This window comes from Microcaecilia unicolor, chromosome 9 (genome assembly GCF_901765095.1).
Source record: "Microcaecilia unicolor chromosome 9, aMicUni1.1, whole genome shotgun sequence".
Lineage (NCBI taxonomy): Eukaryota > Metazoa > Chordata > Amphibia > Gymnophiona > Siphonopidae > Microcaecilia > Microcaecilia unicolor.
In genome coordinates, this window is record NC_044039.1 from 130,585,206 (window position 1) to 130,602,751 (window position 17,546).

The window sequence follows — 17,546 nt, forward strand, 5'->3', positions numbered from 1 at the left end:
GTAGGTGTGACATGCTAGACACACACTCAATCATTTTTGAAAAGGTGCCAACTATACCCTCATATTCTACAACACCCCACCTCCTCCGTTATCATTCAACTCTGATAAAATGGAAAAAAAGTCTGATGTTCTAAGGACTTACCACCATACTGTTTGTCATAGCTAGGCCCCTCTTATGAGGAAACACATGAACATGTACTTTATGTAAGAAAAAACACCACCTTTGCCCCTCTCCCTCAGTTACACCAGCTCTGAAAAGTGGAAAGCTAAGATGTCCCCAAAGGGCGTACCTTGCTCTAGTGTTTAGGGCCACCTCCACACAAAGTTTAATGCTGCTAGGTCTAGTCATTCTGAAATTATGGGTGGGAGGATTAGACAAACTACAACATGACCAGTTTACCATCTGACAAGACCCTGTTCTACTGAACCAAGAATCAAATGAAAAAAATTCCCTACTTTTCAGAAAATAACACTTATCGGCACTTCACATTGCATACGGCTGTTGGAGGGCTTTTTAAAATATTAATGTTACAGACCAGATGACAAAATAGCACTGAATGTTTAAGCAGGATGAGTGCAGCTGTGACCAATGTTCAAGCCCAGACAAGGCTTTAGTTGACGGACAGCAGTTTATTCCTAAAATCTATCTAAGTTTTAACCCCATATGTGGATTTTGTGACCCCATTTGGGGGTCCTGAACCCCAATTTGGGAAGCTCTGCTATAAGCTTGACAATCAAACAGCAAAACTAGAAAAGTATTAACTATGTCTGGATTGTACTAAAAAGCACAAGTGTGGAAAATTTAGCTCACACATTCTTCTGAAGTACTGTGGAACAACAACCTGCATTTTTCTATAAAAATACCAATCACAATTGTAACTGACCATTAAGCAGGATAATATGGAGTATTATAGTTGGATGCATCTGTTTTAAAGTTGTTTCAGATATAAATCACATCTTCAAATGTGAGACTAAAGATTTTTTTTAATCTTTATTTTTATTAAATGTTTTAAAACTTAGGTACATATATACACACACACACACACACACACACACACGTGGTTCTGTGCAAAAACAGATAACACATAGCATATCCACCACTGCTAAGTAAATGCCAAAATATCTGAATATTCACCACTGCTAAGTAATGGCCAAAATATCTGAACCGTGAAAAATGAAGAACCAAATGCAAAAATAAGTGATGTAAATCCTGCAGGAGAGGCAGAAGAACTCTTCACCCACTGCCATCATGTGCTCTACATAAAATGTAGCACTAAACATAATATATGTCTTTAAGAATAATGACTAGTTGCTTACAAACAGTGTCTCTGATCTTAAAGTGAAGACAGTCTAGGTCCAGACATCTGGAGTAGAGTTAGTCAGTTCTCTTCTACTCCAGAAGTAGTTGCCAACTCCACTCAAACTTTGCTTCAGTATCCCTGTATATTGTTGCCACTCTCTCCAAGGATTCTTGCCCATACTTTGCCCCACCAGTTTTCTTTAGTGGGGCTAGCTGGACACTTCTACTGGGCAGCAATAAGTAATCTAGCTGCCAGAAGAAAATTGATTAGATCTCCTTTACCCAAAAAGCACCAGCTGGTAGCCTAGGGGACCTTCCCAGTAAAGAACATCTTTCCTCAATGGGGAGTTCTATAATCTATTCCATATTTTTCACCAGAAAAGCTGGATCTGGGGGCAACCCCACCAGATAAGCTGAAAGTCTCCATTGTTTAAAGCACCCCCTCCAACAAGTGTAATGTGTGTTTCCATCTATGTGGTATAGCGTGGAAAAAGTGTTACATAGTCCTGAAACAGTAACTTTATAGTGTGTACCCAAATGTGAGAGACATTGCGACATCCAAAGAGTCACTTCCCAGACCACTTGCCATTGTTCCTCAGACAGTGCTATTCCCAATCCTTTTCCCACCTCTCCCGATATCCTACAGCTGTCAAGATTGTGGCCGTGACCTCCCCCAGACTTACCTTATTTCTGGGGGTCAGCTTCTGTGCTGGGTTCAGTTTCTTCTGTCTTTCCTTTCTGAGCTAGCTCTGTCTCTCTGTGCTGGCTGCTTCCAGCAGCATGACTCTAATTGCTTCACTATACTGCAGCTGTGTGGGTTAAGCCTCTCGGTGTTTCAGTATGCTGGCTGCCTGTGTCTGGTAGTTGTGACATCATCAGGCAGGGCCTTGATAAGGAAGTGGTATTCTTCCCTTCAGGGCCTTTGCAACGTTTGCGTTAGGTAGGGGTGGTGCAGTGTGCCCTTCTGACTTTGTGTCTAGCTTCCCTGCTTGCTTTTGCTAAAGGTCCAGGTTAGTGTGGGTGCAGTGTGCACATTTGACTTGTGTTTAGCTTTCCTGCTTTTCCCTTGTGGTTCCCCCCTGCTTTCCCTTTTGGTGCTGTTAGAAGCACTTCTGTTAGTGGAGTGCTTAGGAGCACTCCTGGTAGCTTGGTGCTTAGGGGCACCTGTGTTAGTTTAGTGCTATGGAGCACTGCTGTAGCTTGGTGCTTGGGAGCACCTTTGGTAGTTTGTGTGTTTGGCTTCCCTGCTTTTCCTTGATTAGTTTAGTGCTGTGGAGCACTGCTGTAGCTTGGTGCTTAGTAGCACCTGGGTTAGTTTAGTGCTTAGGGGCCCCTTTATTAGTTTTTGTGTTTAGCTTCCCTGCTTTCTCCTTGTGGCTTTCCTGCTTTCCCTTTTAGTGCTTGGTAGCACTTCTGTTAGTGTAGTGCTTGGTAGCACTTCTGTTAGTGTAGTGCTTGGTAGCACTTCTGTTAGTGTAGTGCTTAGGAGCACTTTTGTAGGGTTACTGTTAGGAGCTCTTCTGTTAGTTCAGTACCTAGGAGCACTCCTGTTTCAAGCTTGTTCTAGTATCCTGGTCCCTGTGTTATCCTGTATCCAGTAAATCCTGCCGGCTGCTCGAACTCAGGAGCTCAACTCCTGGAGGGTCAGTGGCTAAGGGCAGGTGAAGCTGTGCGGACCAGTCCGGTGTACTCCAGTCCAGAGTGTTCCGGTCCTGTGTGCTCCAGTCCGGTGTGTTCCAGTCCAGTACGAACCAGTCCGGTGTGCTCCAGTCGTTCCAGTCTGCTGTGTTCCAGTTCAGTGCGGACCAGTCCGGTGTACTCCAGTCCGGTGTGTTACAGTCCAGTGTGTTCCCGTTCCTATGTGGAACAGTCCGGTGCCCTCCAGTCCAGGGGGTTCCAGTCCATGTGTTCCGGCTCGCTGGGCGGCGTCTGCGGTCCTTGCCCATGCCGGTGTGCTAGCCCAGTGTTGGTTGGCAGGTTTTGCCTGCTGCTGTTGCTCCTCGCCAGCAGCCCAAGGGCTCACATTTGCTCCAGAGCCAGTCCCCGCGGGCTCTGAACCTGAGAACCTGACAACAGCACCCTGGTCTGTTCCCTTATTTTATTAAGTGTAATAACCCCATTCCCCCTATTTTATAGAAGAAAAAAAATTCTTCTACTGAGTTTAAATCTCTATGAAACTCTTGCTTTCTGGATTGAATGCACTTGCCAACTCCCCGAGAGGTCTTTTTTTTCCCCAGAACAGTAAACAGTGTAGTAGCAACCCACCTGGGTCCATCTTCTAACAATAACCAGTGCTGTTCTGCTCCATCATCAATTCAGTAATACATGTTCCTAAGTTGGGTCACATAGTAATACCTCATGTCTGCGAAGGCCAGACCACCCTTAATATTAGGTCTCTTTAGTACGCATAAGGCTATTCGTGGTCTCTTATTTTTCCATATAAATTTAACAAACAGAGAATCAAGTTGAAAAACGTCTGGTGCACAAGGTTGCTTTATATGCTGATGCCCTACTATTCCCGAGTAAACCACAGCAATTTCTGCCTTTCTCCAAGTGCATGCTCTGGTTTACTCAGGAATAAGCATGGCATCAGCATTTAAAGCAACCTTGTGCACCACTCCCCTAGCCTGCACTCCATTAATATTCTCACTTTTCCTGATGGCCTCTGCCAGGGGCTCCAAAGATAAGGCAAAGAGGAGGGGCAACAAAGGGCACCCCTGCCTCATTCCTCTTCCCAAGCTGAATGATCTAGTGAGCTTGCCAATGATTTTCAGCCTGGCCCAAGGGGAGAGATAAAGAGCTTCTATCACCCTAATAAAACTGGAACTAAAAGCTAGGGCCTTCAGCAAGGCAAACAGGAAATACCAATCCATCCTGTTGAAGGCCTTTTTAGCATCTAATGCTAATAAAGTGGTAGGCTTACAACTGTCATGCCGGATATGATGTATAATACTCTAATGTTATCAGAAGCATTCCTGCCACTAATAAAACCTTTTAGTCTTAATGAATTATTGCTCCTGATTATATTTAATCTGATACCTTTGCAAGTAATTTAGCATCTATATCAAGGAGAGATATGAGCTACACAGAACTGGGTGCTCGCCTGCTTTATGCAGAATTGTTATATTAGCATGTTGGAAAGAATCAGGAATGCACCTCTTATCTAGAGCTTTATTAAATATGTTTACTAAATATTTGCTACAAATCCCCAATTCTTTATAGAATTCAGTCAGTATCCTGTCCGTGCCTGCTGATTCTCTCGGAGTTGTAATAGATTTCCAGAGTTCATTTTATGTTATGGGAGAGTCCAATTTGTCTCAGTTAATTGCTTCCCCTCCAGAGCCTCCAAAATTTTAACCTCTGGGTATTATCTTGCTATAGGGAGTTCATCTGTGGGACTGCTTCGCCATCCAGTTGCTCCACCATACTGCCAATTTAAATAAATACATTCCCATAAATGTAGAACAGATATGAATTCACCTCATCAATGTGACTCCATCCCAGCCCTCCATCCATCTTACTAGAAGATAATCCTGAGCTAAGGGTTCACAAATTAGGGTAATAGCCATGATCTCAGATATAACAGCAGTGAGGCTCCTTCTGGGTTCAGCTAAATGTGGGAAGGGGAAACAGCTGGAAGAGGAGCCCCATTTCCCTCATCTTTCAGTGTTTTTACAGGGGGCCAAGAAAGAGGGTCCCTTAAAATATGGTGCTCGGATATAGCTATTCCAGGACTATAGTGCCGAGTTGGATAAGCGGAGACAACCATTCAGAGAAGCAAAAAAGTGACTACACTCCCACAAATATACAAATATCAATGCTCTATCCAGAAAGTTTGGTGGAAGGGGGATGACGCTAAAGAACAGAATTTTTACAGTTACACTTTCTGGATGACCACCATTCACCAACACAGACCAGCCACGCTCATCGACTATTCATGAGAATATGCCACAAGGGAAAGGGCAAAAGAAACCAACAGGAACCAGACACTAGACGACCTGTTGCAAAGCAAGGAAGGGAAATGACTGCAGCCCTAAAGTAGTTCCTGGGGCATCTGACGTCATCACGGAACCTTTGGGGGGGGGGGGGGGGTGCACACTGCCAGCATGCGTCAAAGAGTCCTAGCACGCACCTAGAGGGAGGAGCCAAGAAGCCATGGGCAGCACCAAAACAGCAACAGTAGCAGGAGGTGGCCCAGAGGGACACTGCGAAACCCAACCCTAGTGTGCAACGGGAGTCTGTGTGTAGCAGCGTAGGCAGGTCTGGTGGGGTCATGACAGTACCCCCCCTCCCAAAGACCCCCCCCCCCCCTTTTGGTTTGGGTTTCAAAAGGAACATACGATGGAACCTCTGGACTAGCTCAGGAGCGTGGATATAGTTTGCAGATTCCCAAGAGCTCTGTTTGCGCTTAAACCCCTCCAGGCAATAAGATATTGAAGCTTACCCCGTAAACATTTGATTATGAAGTTCGGGACATTCTCAACTCCAGTCTGGGTCCACTGTCACAGTGGAAGGTACAGGTGGTCTCTTTCTTCTCCCGTTCAGGACCAGTGCCTTGAGGAGTGAGACATGGAATGTATTGTGAATCCATAAGATGGAAGGTAATCTTAGTTGGTAAGACACAGCCCTCACCCAGCGAATAACTGGATATGGTCCAATGAACCGTGGGACAAACTTGGCACAGGGTCTTGAGACAAAGATTCTGGGTAGAAAACCAGACCAAATCCCCAGGATGAAAATAGAGGTGCGGGACGTCTCTTATTTGTCTGTACCTCGCAGCTGCCTGAAAGAGTTTGTGTTGCCTCCCACTGCTGGACAAGAGTCTGAGCTGTAGCAGTGACAGCTGGAACAGGGGTTGTATGTGGTACTGGCAAGGGAAGCAGAGGGTGTCATCCAAAGACTATCAGAAAAGGAGAGGATCCAGAGGCCTTGCTTACATGATTATTTTAACTGAACTCGGCCCAGGGCAGTAGTTAACATAACTGTTGCCATACTGGGACAGACCAAAGGTCCATCAAGCCCAGCATCCCATTTCCAACAGTAGCCAATTCAGGTTACAAGTACCTGGCAAGATTCCAAAATAGTACATTTTATGCTGCTTATTCTAGAAATAAGCAGTGGATTTTATTTGTTACATTTGTATCCCGTATTTTCCCACCTATTTTCCTTCATGAGGTACTTTGCCAAACACCTTCTGAAAATCCAGATACATAATGAGGCATATTTTCAAAGCACTTAGCCTTCCAAAGTTCCACAGAAACCTATGGAACTTTGGAAGGCTAAGTGTTTTGAAAATGAGCCCCAATATCAACCGGCTCACCTTTATCCACGTTTGTTCACCCTTTCAAAGAAATGTAAGATTGGCGAGGCAAGATTTCACTAAATTCATGTTGGCTTTGTCTCATTAATCCATGCTTTTGAATGTGCTCTTTAATTTTGCCCTTTATAATAGTCTCTACCATTTTGCCCAGCACCGACGTAAGACTCACCAGTCTAATTTCCCGGATCTCCTCTGGAATCTTTTTTAAAAATCAGCGTTACATTGGCCACCCTCCAATCTTCCGGTACCATGCTAGATTTTAAGGATAAATTACATATTACTAACAATAGCTCCGCAAGTTTGTTTTTCAGTTCTATCAGTACTCTGAGATGAATACCATCCGGTCCAGATTTGCTACTCTTCAACTTGTAGAACTGCCTCATTACATCCTCCAGGCTTCGAATACCAATGCTGGTACCAGTATCTCTCCCAAATCTTCCTTGGTGAAGACCGAAGCAAAGAATTCATTTAATCTCTCTGCTATGGCTTTGTCTTCCCTGATCACCTCTTTTACCCATTGGTCATCTAGTGGTCCAACCGATTTTTTTGCCGGCTTCATTTTAATATACCTAAAAAAAATTTTACTATGTGTTTTTGCCTCCAACGCAATTTTTGTTTCAAAGTCCCTCTTTACATTTGACTTGACATTCCTTATGATGTTTCTTATTATTTTCAGTCAGTTCCTTCTTCCATTTTCTGAAGGATTTTCTTTTAGCTCTTCACCTTACTTAACCATGCCGGCTGTCATTTGGTCTTCCATCCTCCTTTTTTTCCATTCGCAGAATATATCTGGCCTGGGCTTCTAGGATGGTGTTTTTGAACAGCATCCACGCTTGATGTAAAATTTTGACCCTCGAAGCCACTCCGCTAATTTTGTTTTTCACCGTTCTTCTCATTTTATCATAGTCTCCTTTTTTTAAAAGTTAAACACTTAACGTTTTAGATTTCCTTTGTATACTTACTTGAAAACTAATATCAAATTTGATCATATTATGATCACTGTTATAAAGCAGTTCCATTACCTCCTGCACCAGATCATGCAATTCACTAAGGACTAGGTCTAGAATTTTTCCTTCTCTCGTCGGCTCCATAAAGCAGTCCTTGATCTCATCAAGGAATTTTACCTCCCTAGCGTGCTCCGATGTTACATTTACCCAGTCAATATCGGGGTAATTGAAATCACCCATTATTATCGTGTTGCCCAGTTTGTTTGCATCCCTAATTTCCTTTAACATTTCTACATCTGTCTGTTCAGCCTGGCCAGGTGGACGGTAGTACACTCCTATCACTATCCTTTTCCCCTTTACACAAGGAATTTAAATCCATAGGGATTCCAAGACGTGTTTTGTTTCCTGCCAAATTTTCAATCTATTTGATTCAAGGCTCTGGTTAATATACAATGCTACCCCTCCACCAATTCGATCCACCCTATCACTACAATATAATTTGTACCCTGGTATGACAGTGTCCCAGTTATCCTCTTCCACCAGGTCTCAGAGATGTCTATTATATCTAATTTTTCATTTAGTGCAATATACTCTCCCATCTTATTTCTTAGACTTCTGTTATTCGCATATAGACATTTCAAACTATGTTTGTTGTTCCTATTTACATCATGCTCAGTACTTGACAGTATTAATTTGCAATCTGTCTGATTTTTACTTTTATTTAAGGACACCTGATCTACTACGGTTTCTTTTGTAGCCTTACTATCGAGATACCCTATCTTGTCCATCTATATATCTCAACTGCACTTGCCCTTTAAATTTGATTTTTCATATCCAGGTCATAACGCTTAAGCATTTGCATGTGCGTTCGGGAAGCGTTTTTTTTCTCTGGCTGTCAAGTGCCTTGAACACCGACACCTGACGCACACCGAAACACAGTCTGTGTCAGGTTGAATTATTAAAGGCATTTTGATTGACCCATTCATGAAGGTCCTTGTGTGCTTTTTTAAATTTTTTTAACTGTCCTTGTCGGTGTATCCTTGGACCCTCTCTTCTACCTCACTGTATCTTAGTGACATTATGAACATCATATCTATGTTATTTGAATGCTCTGTGTGCCTATTAGGGATTTTATTTATTGGGATTTATTAACCATCTTTATGAAGACATTCACCGAAGGCAGTATACAGCTACAGTTTGGCGCAGAACTTATAATTTTGTAAAGCAGTATAACAATTGTGAAAAGATCAAACATAAGTATAAATAAAATCAATGTGGTAAACTTGAAGATGGCACAATCCTAGAAAAAGGGATAATACAATATCAAATATACATATTTTAAATAGAATAATCATAATATATGATGTCTCATTTGTAATCTGACATTTTAATAGGCAGCATGTAAAGCACATTTATATGAAAAGATATACCCATGTCAGCACAGTACAAATGAAACACTTTGTTTTACTCTAAACAAAGTTACAAAAGATCCTGTAAACACAAACTCAGACTTGAAATTTCAACAAGGAAATCTGCATACCATTTTGTGACATTTATATAACATTCCATGATTTGGGAAATTTTTATGAGCCTATGGTGTCTCTCTAAACATGCTATGATAAAATTACTGCTGCCCTTACTAGTCAAATTTACCTTTCATTGCACAGTTCTTTACCGTTCAGTTCATAAACTGCATCATCCGCATCTCGGTGATCTTCAAACTCCTAAGAGACAAAAAAAAGCTTTGACTTGTTTTTCTTTTGTTTTTACAATCACATGTCAAGAGTACTCTGCTCTTCCAAACCATCTAACCAAGCTTGGTGAGACGATCATACTATCCATTTATGAAAGTATTAAAAAATGGCCAAAGGCAAAAACAGTTAACGTAATAAAAATCAATTTTAGCACTATGTCAAAAGTTAGGAAGAGCATTCTGAGGATAGCTGCTTTTCTTTTCATTGCCTGGATACACTTGTAAGTCCCCCCTCCCCCCCCCCACACACAAAAAAGAAAACCCAAAAAGCATCCTATATAATAAAACTCACCCTCAACGTTCTGAGGACACTGATGTCACTGTCAGGTCCTCCGGGCACTTCCATCCGGTTCGAAGCCTTCGTGGTGGTGAAGCCACCAAAAACACTGTGTTGGGGCCCCGCCCTCGCGTCAAACGTTATGACGTTGAGGGCGAAGCAATGGCGTCAGTGGCTTCACAACCAACGAAACAGCAGATTGAAGGTGGCGTGCAGAGGACCGCAACAATGACGGACAGTGCCTTCAGAACGCCGAAGGGGTGAGTGGGGGGGGGGGGGAGGTTCGGAAGGAAACCGTGCTAGCGCCCGTTTCATTTCCGCAAGAAACGGGCATGTTTTACTACTAAGAAATAAATCTGGGATTCACAAAACAATGCCAAAATAGTCAGTGAGACTGCCCATGTTGGTATTATAAAGTATTTGCTTTCTTTTTCTGCTGGTTTAAGAGAATTGTTTTCACACCTTTTAACAGGTGTTCTCCCTAGACAGAATGATAAATCAGGCATACAATAGAATAATACAGTAAGGCTTACAAGAACAATTTCTGGGTTCTGGTACCGGTCTGCATAGTGTGATCAGATACAATTTTACTTTTCTGGCTTGGATGCAGGACAGAATATCTTTAGCTGTTATTTCCTCTGCTCATTCTGTTGTGGGAAGTTTATATTCCCTGACATTTTGGGTATGGGCACGATAATCTTTATGAAAGTAGTACAGAAATTCTGTGCTGTGTGGAAAAATTATGTTCTTATCTGATAATTTTCTTTCCTTTATTCATACCAGACCAATCCAGGATAATGGGTTGTGTCCATCTACCAGCAGAAGACAAAGTAGCTATAAATAACTTGCTCCTTAAAAGTATCGTGCAGCCTTGAATGTTCAGTATTTCGAATAGACAAGCAATGGTACTTTGAAGTGCTACAAGAAAACACAGCAAAATAAAGACAGAGGCTGCCCAAGCACAGGTGCCGGACATTCAGCAGCAGAGGCCAAGTATACCACCCAAAGAGGGACGTAGTGAGGGGATTCGCCTCGTGGCGTCCCTGAAGCACAGAAAGAGATGGATGATCAACTGGAAACATGACCCTTATGGAGCTGGCCCAGCAAAGAGGCATGAGGAAAGAAGATAGAGACAGGCAGACATGCCTCAAAAATGGTCCACGTCAGAAACCGGAAACAAGCCAATCCACACAGGTGTGAACGTGAAACCTAGAAGAGGCCAAAACCAAAAGAAACTATAAAAACGGAAGGTGTATGGACTGGGCTGATTAAGAAAATTATCAGGTAAAACCAATTTTTCCTTCCTTGTCATCTATACTAGCCCTGCCCAGACTAATGGGATGTAGCAACACAGTCCGTTATTAGGGCGGGTGACACCCCAGAAGAGAAGAACCAAGATGGCTAAAGACAATGATCTAAACACCATCACAAGAAGGAAAAATAAGAGGATGAACAACTGCAGGGGAACAAAGGCCACGAAGAATCCCTGGCAGAAGACCAAGGAAAGATAAGACCCCCAACCAAAGGTACAGCACATCCTACCTGGAGGGAACAGGCTCAGCAAGACCTGTTCAGAGTGCCCTGATCATCGGAATAGCTGAAGCCCCTCTGCCCACAGAGAGGCTGAGAAAAAGAAATACCAGGGCCTAAACCCAGAAGAGATCCAGTGGCTGTTCTTAGAGAACCCCAGAATACAGTGAAACATACCAGTAAGAGTCTACAAAACCAGAGGACATTGCATCCCCAACCACAATTGTGACAATCCCGGCAGAGGGAATAAGTCACACTCCCTCGCCAAAAGAGAACCCCACCCTACTATACCAAGAGGGGGGAAAATACTCAGAGGACCAGGAGAGATGGACCTCGAGGAAGAATGTAACTGTGGAGTACAAGGTCTAAAGTGGTGAATAAACACCCCAGGTACTGATTCATGGTCAATCCCAACTGAGAGGGAGCTGTAGGAGAGAAGCAGAAATAGCTCAGAATACCTTATATAAAAGGAGAGAACTGAGTAAGATATCGAGACAGGACCCCAACATGGGAAACTCCACATGGGGCAAAAGAAGTGGCTGCCTCCTACAGACCAGGAATCGGTCCTAGGGCCAGATGAGTTCAACTGGGAGAAGCAGAAATAGACAAGGCACTCCACTTCTACCATGCAGTTTGGACTTACCCTGGGATACAGTGCTTTTGGAATAGAATCCGGAGGTTTATGGAATTTGATTTTGGGGAAAAGATATTAGGAACTCCATTGCAATTTTTACTAGATCTGTCAGGTGCTTTTCGAGGTAGAAGAAAGGATGGGGCTATGCTGCTGAAGTTGTGTCTGATAGCATGTAAATGTATATTACAATTCTGGACTTCTCCTGATCCTCCAGCCTACTGGCACTGGAGGAATCAGGTTCATCTGATGACAACCTGTGAGGCCGGAGAAGCTAAAAGCTCACCCAAACAAGAGGAGATTTTTGGCGATATGAGATTCATATTTACAAATATTAAATCCCAGGGGTCGTAGTTTGCTCTTAAGGTAAAATTATGTATCATACCTGATAATTTTCTTTCCATTAATCATAGCTGATCAATCCATAGACTGGTGGGTTGTGTCCATCTACCAGCAGGTGGAGATAGAGAGCAATCCTTTTGCCTCCCTATATGTGGTCATGTGCTGCCGGAAACTCCTCAGTATGTCGATATCAAAGCTCCATCCGCAGGACTCAGCACTTAGAGAATTACACCCACAAAGGGACACACTGCCCAGCTCACCACCGCCGAAACGGGGGAGGGGAATTAACCCAGCTCATCCCCACACTAGTGGGGGAGGGGAATCCGTCCAGCTCATCCCCGCGGAGCGGGGGAGGGACACCACCCCGCCGATGCGGGGGGATCTGGCTTATCCTGCAACCGCAACCGCGGGAGGAGCTGACTGACCCTAACACCGCCGAAGCGGGAGGGGTACAAAGCTGCCCTACAGCCGCACGAAGCGGGAGGGAGCGCCGGCAGAATTTATGTCTCAATCCAGCCCCGTAAAACGGAGGGGAGAGGAATGCAGCAGCTCACTGTAACACAAACTCGTCTCAACTCTTGAAGAATCCAATTGAAAAAACTTGAACACGAAGTCCTCCTGAACAGGAACTGAAGACTAAACTTGAATCTGAAATGCAACCAGAATATAAACAGTACAGATATCTGGGAGGGGCTATGGATTGATCAGCTATGATTAATGGAAAGAAAATTATCAGGTATGATACATAATTTTACCTTCCATATCATGCTGATCAATCCATAGACTGGTGGGATGTACCGAAGCAGTACTCACCCAGGGCGGGACATTGAAATCCCTGACCGCAACACTGAAGCTCCAAACCGGGCCTCCGCCCGAGCAGCCACAGTCAAACGGTAATGCCTGGAGAAGGTATGGGCCGATGCCCAAGTTGCCGCCTTGCAAATCTCTTCCAAGGAGACGGACCCGGCCTCTGCCATCGAGGCCGCCTGAGCTCTAGTGGAGTGAGCCTTCAGCTGGATAGGCGGCACCTTCCCCGCGGCCACATAAGCCGCTGCAATGGCTTCCTTGACCCATCTTGCCACTGTAGGCTTAGCAGCCTGCAGACCCTTACGAGGACCTGCAAACAGGACAAACAGATGATCCGATTTCCGGAAATCATTGGTCACTTCAAAGTATCTGATGATGACTCGTCTCACATCCAGATACGAGAGCAGAGCATTCCTCTGGGTAGTCCTCCCTACGAAAGGAAGGAGACAGAGCTGCTGATTCACATGGAAGCGAGAAACAATCTTGGGCAGGAAGGAAGGCACTGTGCGAATAGTCACTCCTGCCTCAGTGAACTGCAGAAAAGGCTCTCGACATGAGAGTGCCTGGAGCTCGGAAACTCTTCTGGCTGAAGTGATAGCCACCAAAAAGACTGCTTTCAACGTCAGGTCTTTCAGAGATGCCCTCAACAAGGGTTCAAAAGGCGGCTTCTGCAAGGCTCTTAGCACCAGGTTGAGATTCCACGCAAGCACCACTGAGTGCAGAGGAGGGCGCAGGTGATTAACTCCCTTGAGAAAACGTACCACATCTGGCTGCGAAGCCAGGGAAGCACCCTTCAGGCGGCCCCTGAAGCAAGCCAGAGCCGCTACCTGGACTTTAAGGGAACTGAGCGACAGGCCTTTCTCTAGACCTTCTTGCAGGAATGCCAGCACTGAAGAAATTGGAGCAGTGAAGGGAGAAAGAGAGCCTGCTTCACACCACGCTGCAAAGGTACGCCAAACCCTGGCGTAAGCAGTAGAAGTAGAGTGCTTCCTCGCTCTCAGCATAGTGGCGATGACCTTGTCTGAGAAGCCCTTCTTCCTCAGACGCTGCCGCTCAATAGCCAGGCCGTAAGACCAAAGAGGGAGGGATCCTCCATCACCACGGGATCCTGATGCAACAGGCCCTGCTCCACTGGCAGCCGCAGAGGGTAGTCCACTGAGAGCCTGATCAAGTCCGCATACCAGGGACGTCTGGGCCAGTCCGGACCCACCAGGATTATCCGGCCCGGATGCTTTGCCACCCGATCTAGTACCCTGCCCAACATGGGCCAGGGCGGGAACACATAGAGAAGCTCTTGTGTCGGCCACTGTTGGAGAAGAGCATCTACTCCCAGAGATCGAGGGTCCCGTCCTCTGCTGAAAAAGCGCAATTGGCCGATGACGCCATCAGATCTAGGCTCGGCTGGCCCCAGCGCTTCGTGATGTCCAAGAACGCCTGAGCCGATAACTGCCGCTCTCCGGGATCCAAGGTATGGCGACTGAGAAAGTCCGCCTTGACATTCATGACTCCGGCAATGTGGGCAGCTGACAGCTGTTCCAGGTTCGCTTCCGCCCACTGGCATAGATTCATGGCTTCCTTGGCTAGAGGGGCGCTCTTGGTACCTCCCTGGCGGTTGACATAGGCCACAGCCGTGGCATTGTCCGACAGGACCCGTACTGGCTTCAACGCCAGTACCGGGAGGAACTCCAAAAGCGCCAACCGAATGGCTCTGAGTTCCAGGAGGTTGATAGACCACTTTGCCTCTGCAGGAGACCAGAGCCCCTGCGCTGTCCTTCCCAAGCAGTGGGCTCCCCAGCCCGTCAAAGAGGCATCCGTCGTGACGACAATCCACTCCGGGGTCACAAGAGGCATCACTGCAGACAACTTGTCTGTCTTCAGCCACCAGCTCAGCGCCTTGCGCACTGCTGGGTCCAAGGGAAGGCGCACAGCATAATCCTCCAACACCGGAGTCCAGCGCTGCAGCAGAGAGTGTTGTAGTGGTCTCATATGAGCCCTGGCCCAGGGCACTACTTCCATCGTGGCCGTCATAGAGCCCAACAGCTGCACATAGTCCCAAGCCCGAAGCGGAGAGGCTACTAGGAACTGGTCCACCTGAGCCTGAAGTTTGACAATCCAATTGTCCGGCAGGAACACTCTGCCCACTTGGGTGTCGAATCGAACTCCCAGATACTCCAGGGACTGAGTCGGGCGCAGCTGGCTTTTCTCCCAGTTGATGATCCACCCCAGGGAGCTCAAAAGAGCAATCACCCGGTCCACAGCTTTGCCGCACTCTGCATAAGAGGGGGCTCGGATCAACCAGTCGTCCAGATAAGGATGGACTTGTACTCCTTCCTTTCGCAGGAAGGCCGCGATGACCACCATTACTTTGGAGAAGGTCCGCAGAGCAGTAGCCAACCCGAACGGGAGGGCTCTGAACTGGAAGTGTCGGCCCAGGACTGCAAAACGCAGAAAGCGTTGATGAGGAGGCCAGATGGGAATATGCAAGTACGCTTCCTTGATGTCCAAGGATGCCAGGAACTCCCCTGCCTTCACTGCCGCTATAACAGAGCGGAGAGTCTCCATGCGAAAGTGCCGAACTTTCAAGGCCCGATTGACCCCTTTGAGGTCGAGGATAGGCCGTACAGAACCTCCTTTCTTTGGTACCACAAAGTAAATGGAGTAACGTCCCTTGCCAAGCTGATTTTCTGGCACCGGAACGACCGCACCCAGGCGGATCAGATTGTCCAAGGTCTGCTGCACTGCCACAGCTTTGACCGGAGACTTGCAGGGAGAGAGTACAAACCCGTCTCTTAAGGGTCGGCAGAACTCTAGCTTGTAGCCATCTCTGATGACTTCCAGCACCCAAGTGTCTGAAGTTACCCTGGTCCACTCGCCCAGAAACGAGGACAGGCGTCCTCCAATCTGCACTGGGCCATGGACCAGGACCCCGTCATTGGGTACGAGACCCTGAGGGAGGACCGGAGGGTGCACCTCCGGGACGGCGGTCTCTGCGAAAGGAATGCTGCTTGGGGGAGAAATTCCTCTTGAAGGAAGAGGGGGCAGAGGAGCCCGACTTGCCCGGGCGGTACCGACGGGCTTCCTGAAACCGTCCTCTGGAGATACCGGGGCGAGCACTGGACCGAGCCCTGACCTCTGGTAACCTCTTGCCCTTAGACGTGCCGAGATCGGTCACAATTTTGTCCAGCTCGACCCCAAAGAGCAGCTTGCCTTTAAAAGGCAACTTAGCCAGGCGGGACTTAGAGGCGTGGTCAGCAGACCAATGTTTCAGCCAAAGCCACCGCCGCGCAGAGACTGTCTGAGCCATACCTTTAGCCGAGGCTCTCAAGACATCATACAGTAAGTCTGCCAAATAAGCCAAGCCCGATTCCAGGGCCGGCCAATCAGCCCTCAAGGAAGGATCCGAGGGGGAAGCCCGCTGCACAATCATCAGGCACGCCCTGGCCACGTAGGAGCCGCAAACTGAGGCCTGCAAACTTAAGGCAGCCGCCTCGAAGGACGACCTTAAGGCCGCCTCCAATCTTCTGTCTTGGGCGTCCTTTAGTGCCATGCCACCTTCCACCGGCAACGCCGTTTTCTTAGTCACCGCAGTGATTAAAGAATCCACGGTAGGCCAAAGAAAGGCCTCCCGTTCACTTTCAGGCAAAGAATAGAGGCGGGACATAGCCCTAGCCACTTTGAGGCTCGCTTCCGGGACATCCCATTGAGCCAACATTAAGGTGCGCATGGCATCATGCACGTGGAAGGTTCTAGGCGGGCGCTTCGTCCCCAGCATAATGGCGGAGCCAACAGGGGCTGAGGGAGAGACGTCCTCTGGAGAGGAAATCTTCAAAATGCTCATGGCCTGCACTAACAGGTTGGGCAAATCCTCTGAGCGAAAGATCCGCGCTGCAGAGGGGTCATCCGCTCCATCCGAGCGGGAATCCGTCTCCTCCAAGGAATCCCCAAAGGACCGCTGGGAGAACTCAGATACGCTGCCCTCATCTACATCAGAGGAAACAGAGTCCTCTAAGGCCTGGGAATCCACCCGAGGGCGTTTACTTCCGGGGGCCTCAACCCCTTTATCGGACAAGGGAGAAGGGGCAGCGTTTTGCATAAGGAAGGCCTGATGCAGCAGCAAAATAAACTCGGGGGAGAAACCCCCCAGACTGTGCACTTCAGCAGCCTGGGCCACAGCCCTAGACGCACCCTCAACAGGCGCTCGCAAGAGCGGGGGAGAAACATGCTGCGCATCCAAGATGGCGTCCGGCGCGACACTCCGCGAAGGAGCCGCGCGGGAAGAACGGCGCTTAACTTTAGCCGCTTTTTTGCCGTCGCCCAAATCAAGGGCGGCCATGGCATTAACGTCTCCCAGCTCAAGGGCGGCACAAGAAGAAGCCGTCCGAGCAGAGTGGCCAGCCAAGATGGCGGAGGCGAGAAGCGGGGGATGGGCGTTTATGGCGGGGGAAAAACGCCGCACCGGAGGAAGACCCGGGACACTGACCGGCCTCCGAACTGACACCCAACAAGGGCGAATCAGACTTTAAGACCCCCGCATCCCCGCTAAAAGCGCACACGCGGTCCGGGGAGCGATTCTTCGCGCCCTCACCCTCCGACGCCATGGGCCACGTGGAGATCGATCGGGGAACCCCCTGCCCGCTAT

General features: G+C 47.2%; 1 protein-coding gene across 3 annotated transcripts in view; it reads right to left on the reverse strand.

Moving 5' to 3' along the window:
- The window catches only part of LOC115477768 (serine/arginine-rich splicing factor 5-like), a 110,114-nt gene that overhangs the window by 69,633 nt on the left and 22,935 nt on the right, over positions 1 to 17,546 (reverse strand). For all 3 annotated transcript variants that reach the window (XM_030214842.1, XM_030214841.1, XM_030214844.1), the window contains exon 3: positions 9,221 to 9,291. In XM_030214842.1, coding sequence (XP_030070702.1) covers positions 9,221 to 9,291 — 71 coding nt within the window. The remainder of the gene's footprint in view (positions 1 to 9,220; positions 9,292 to 17,546) is intronic.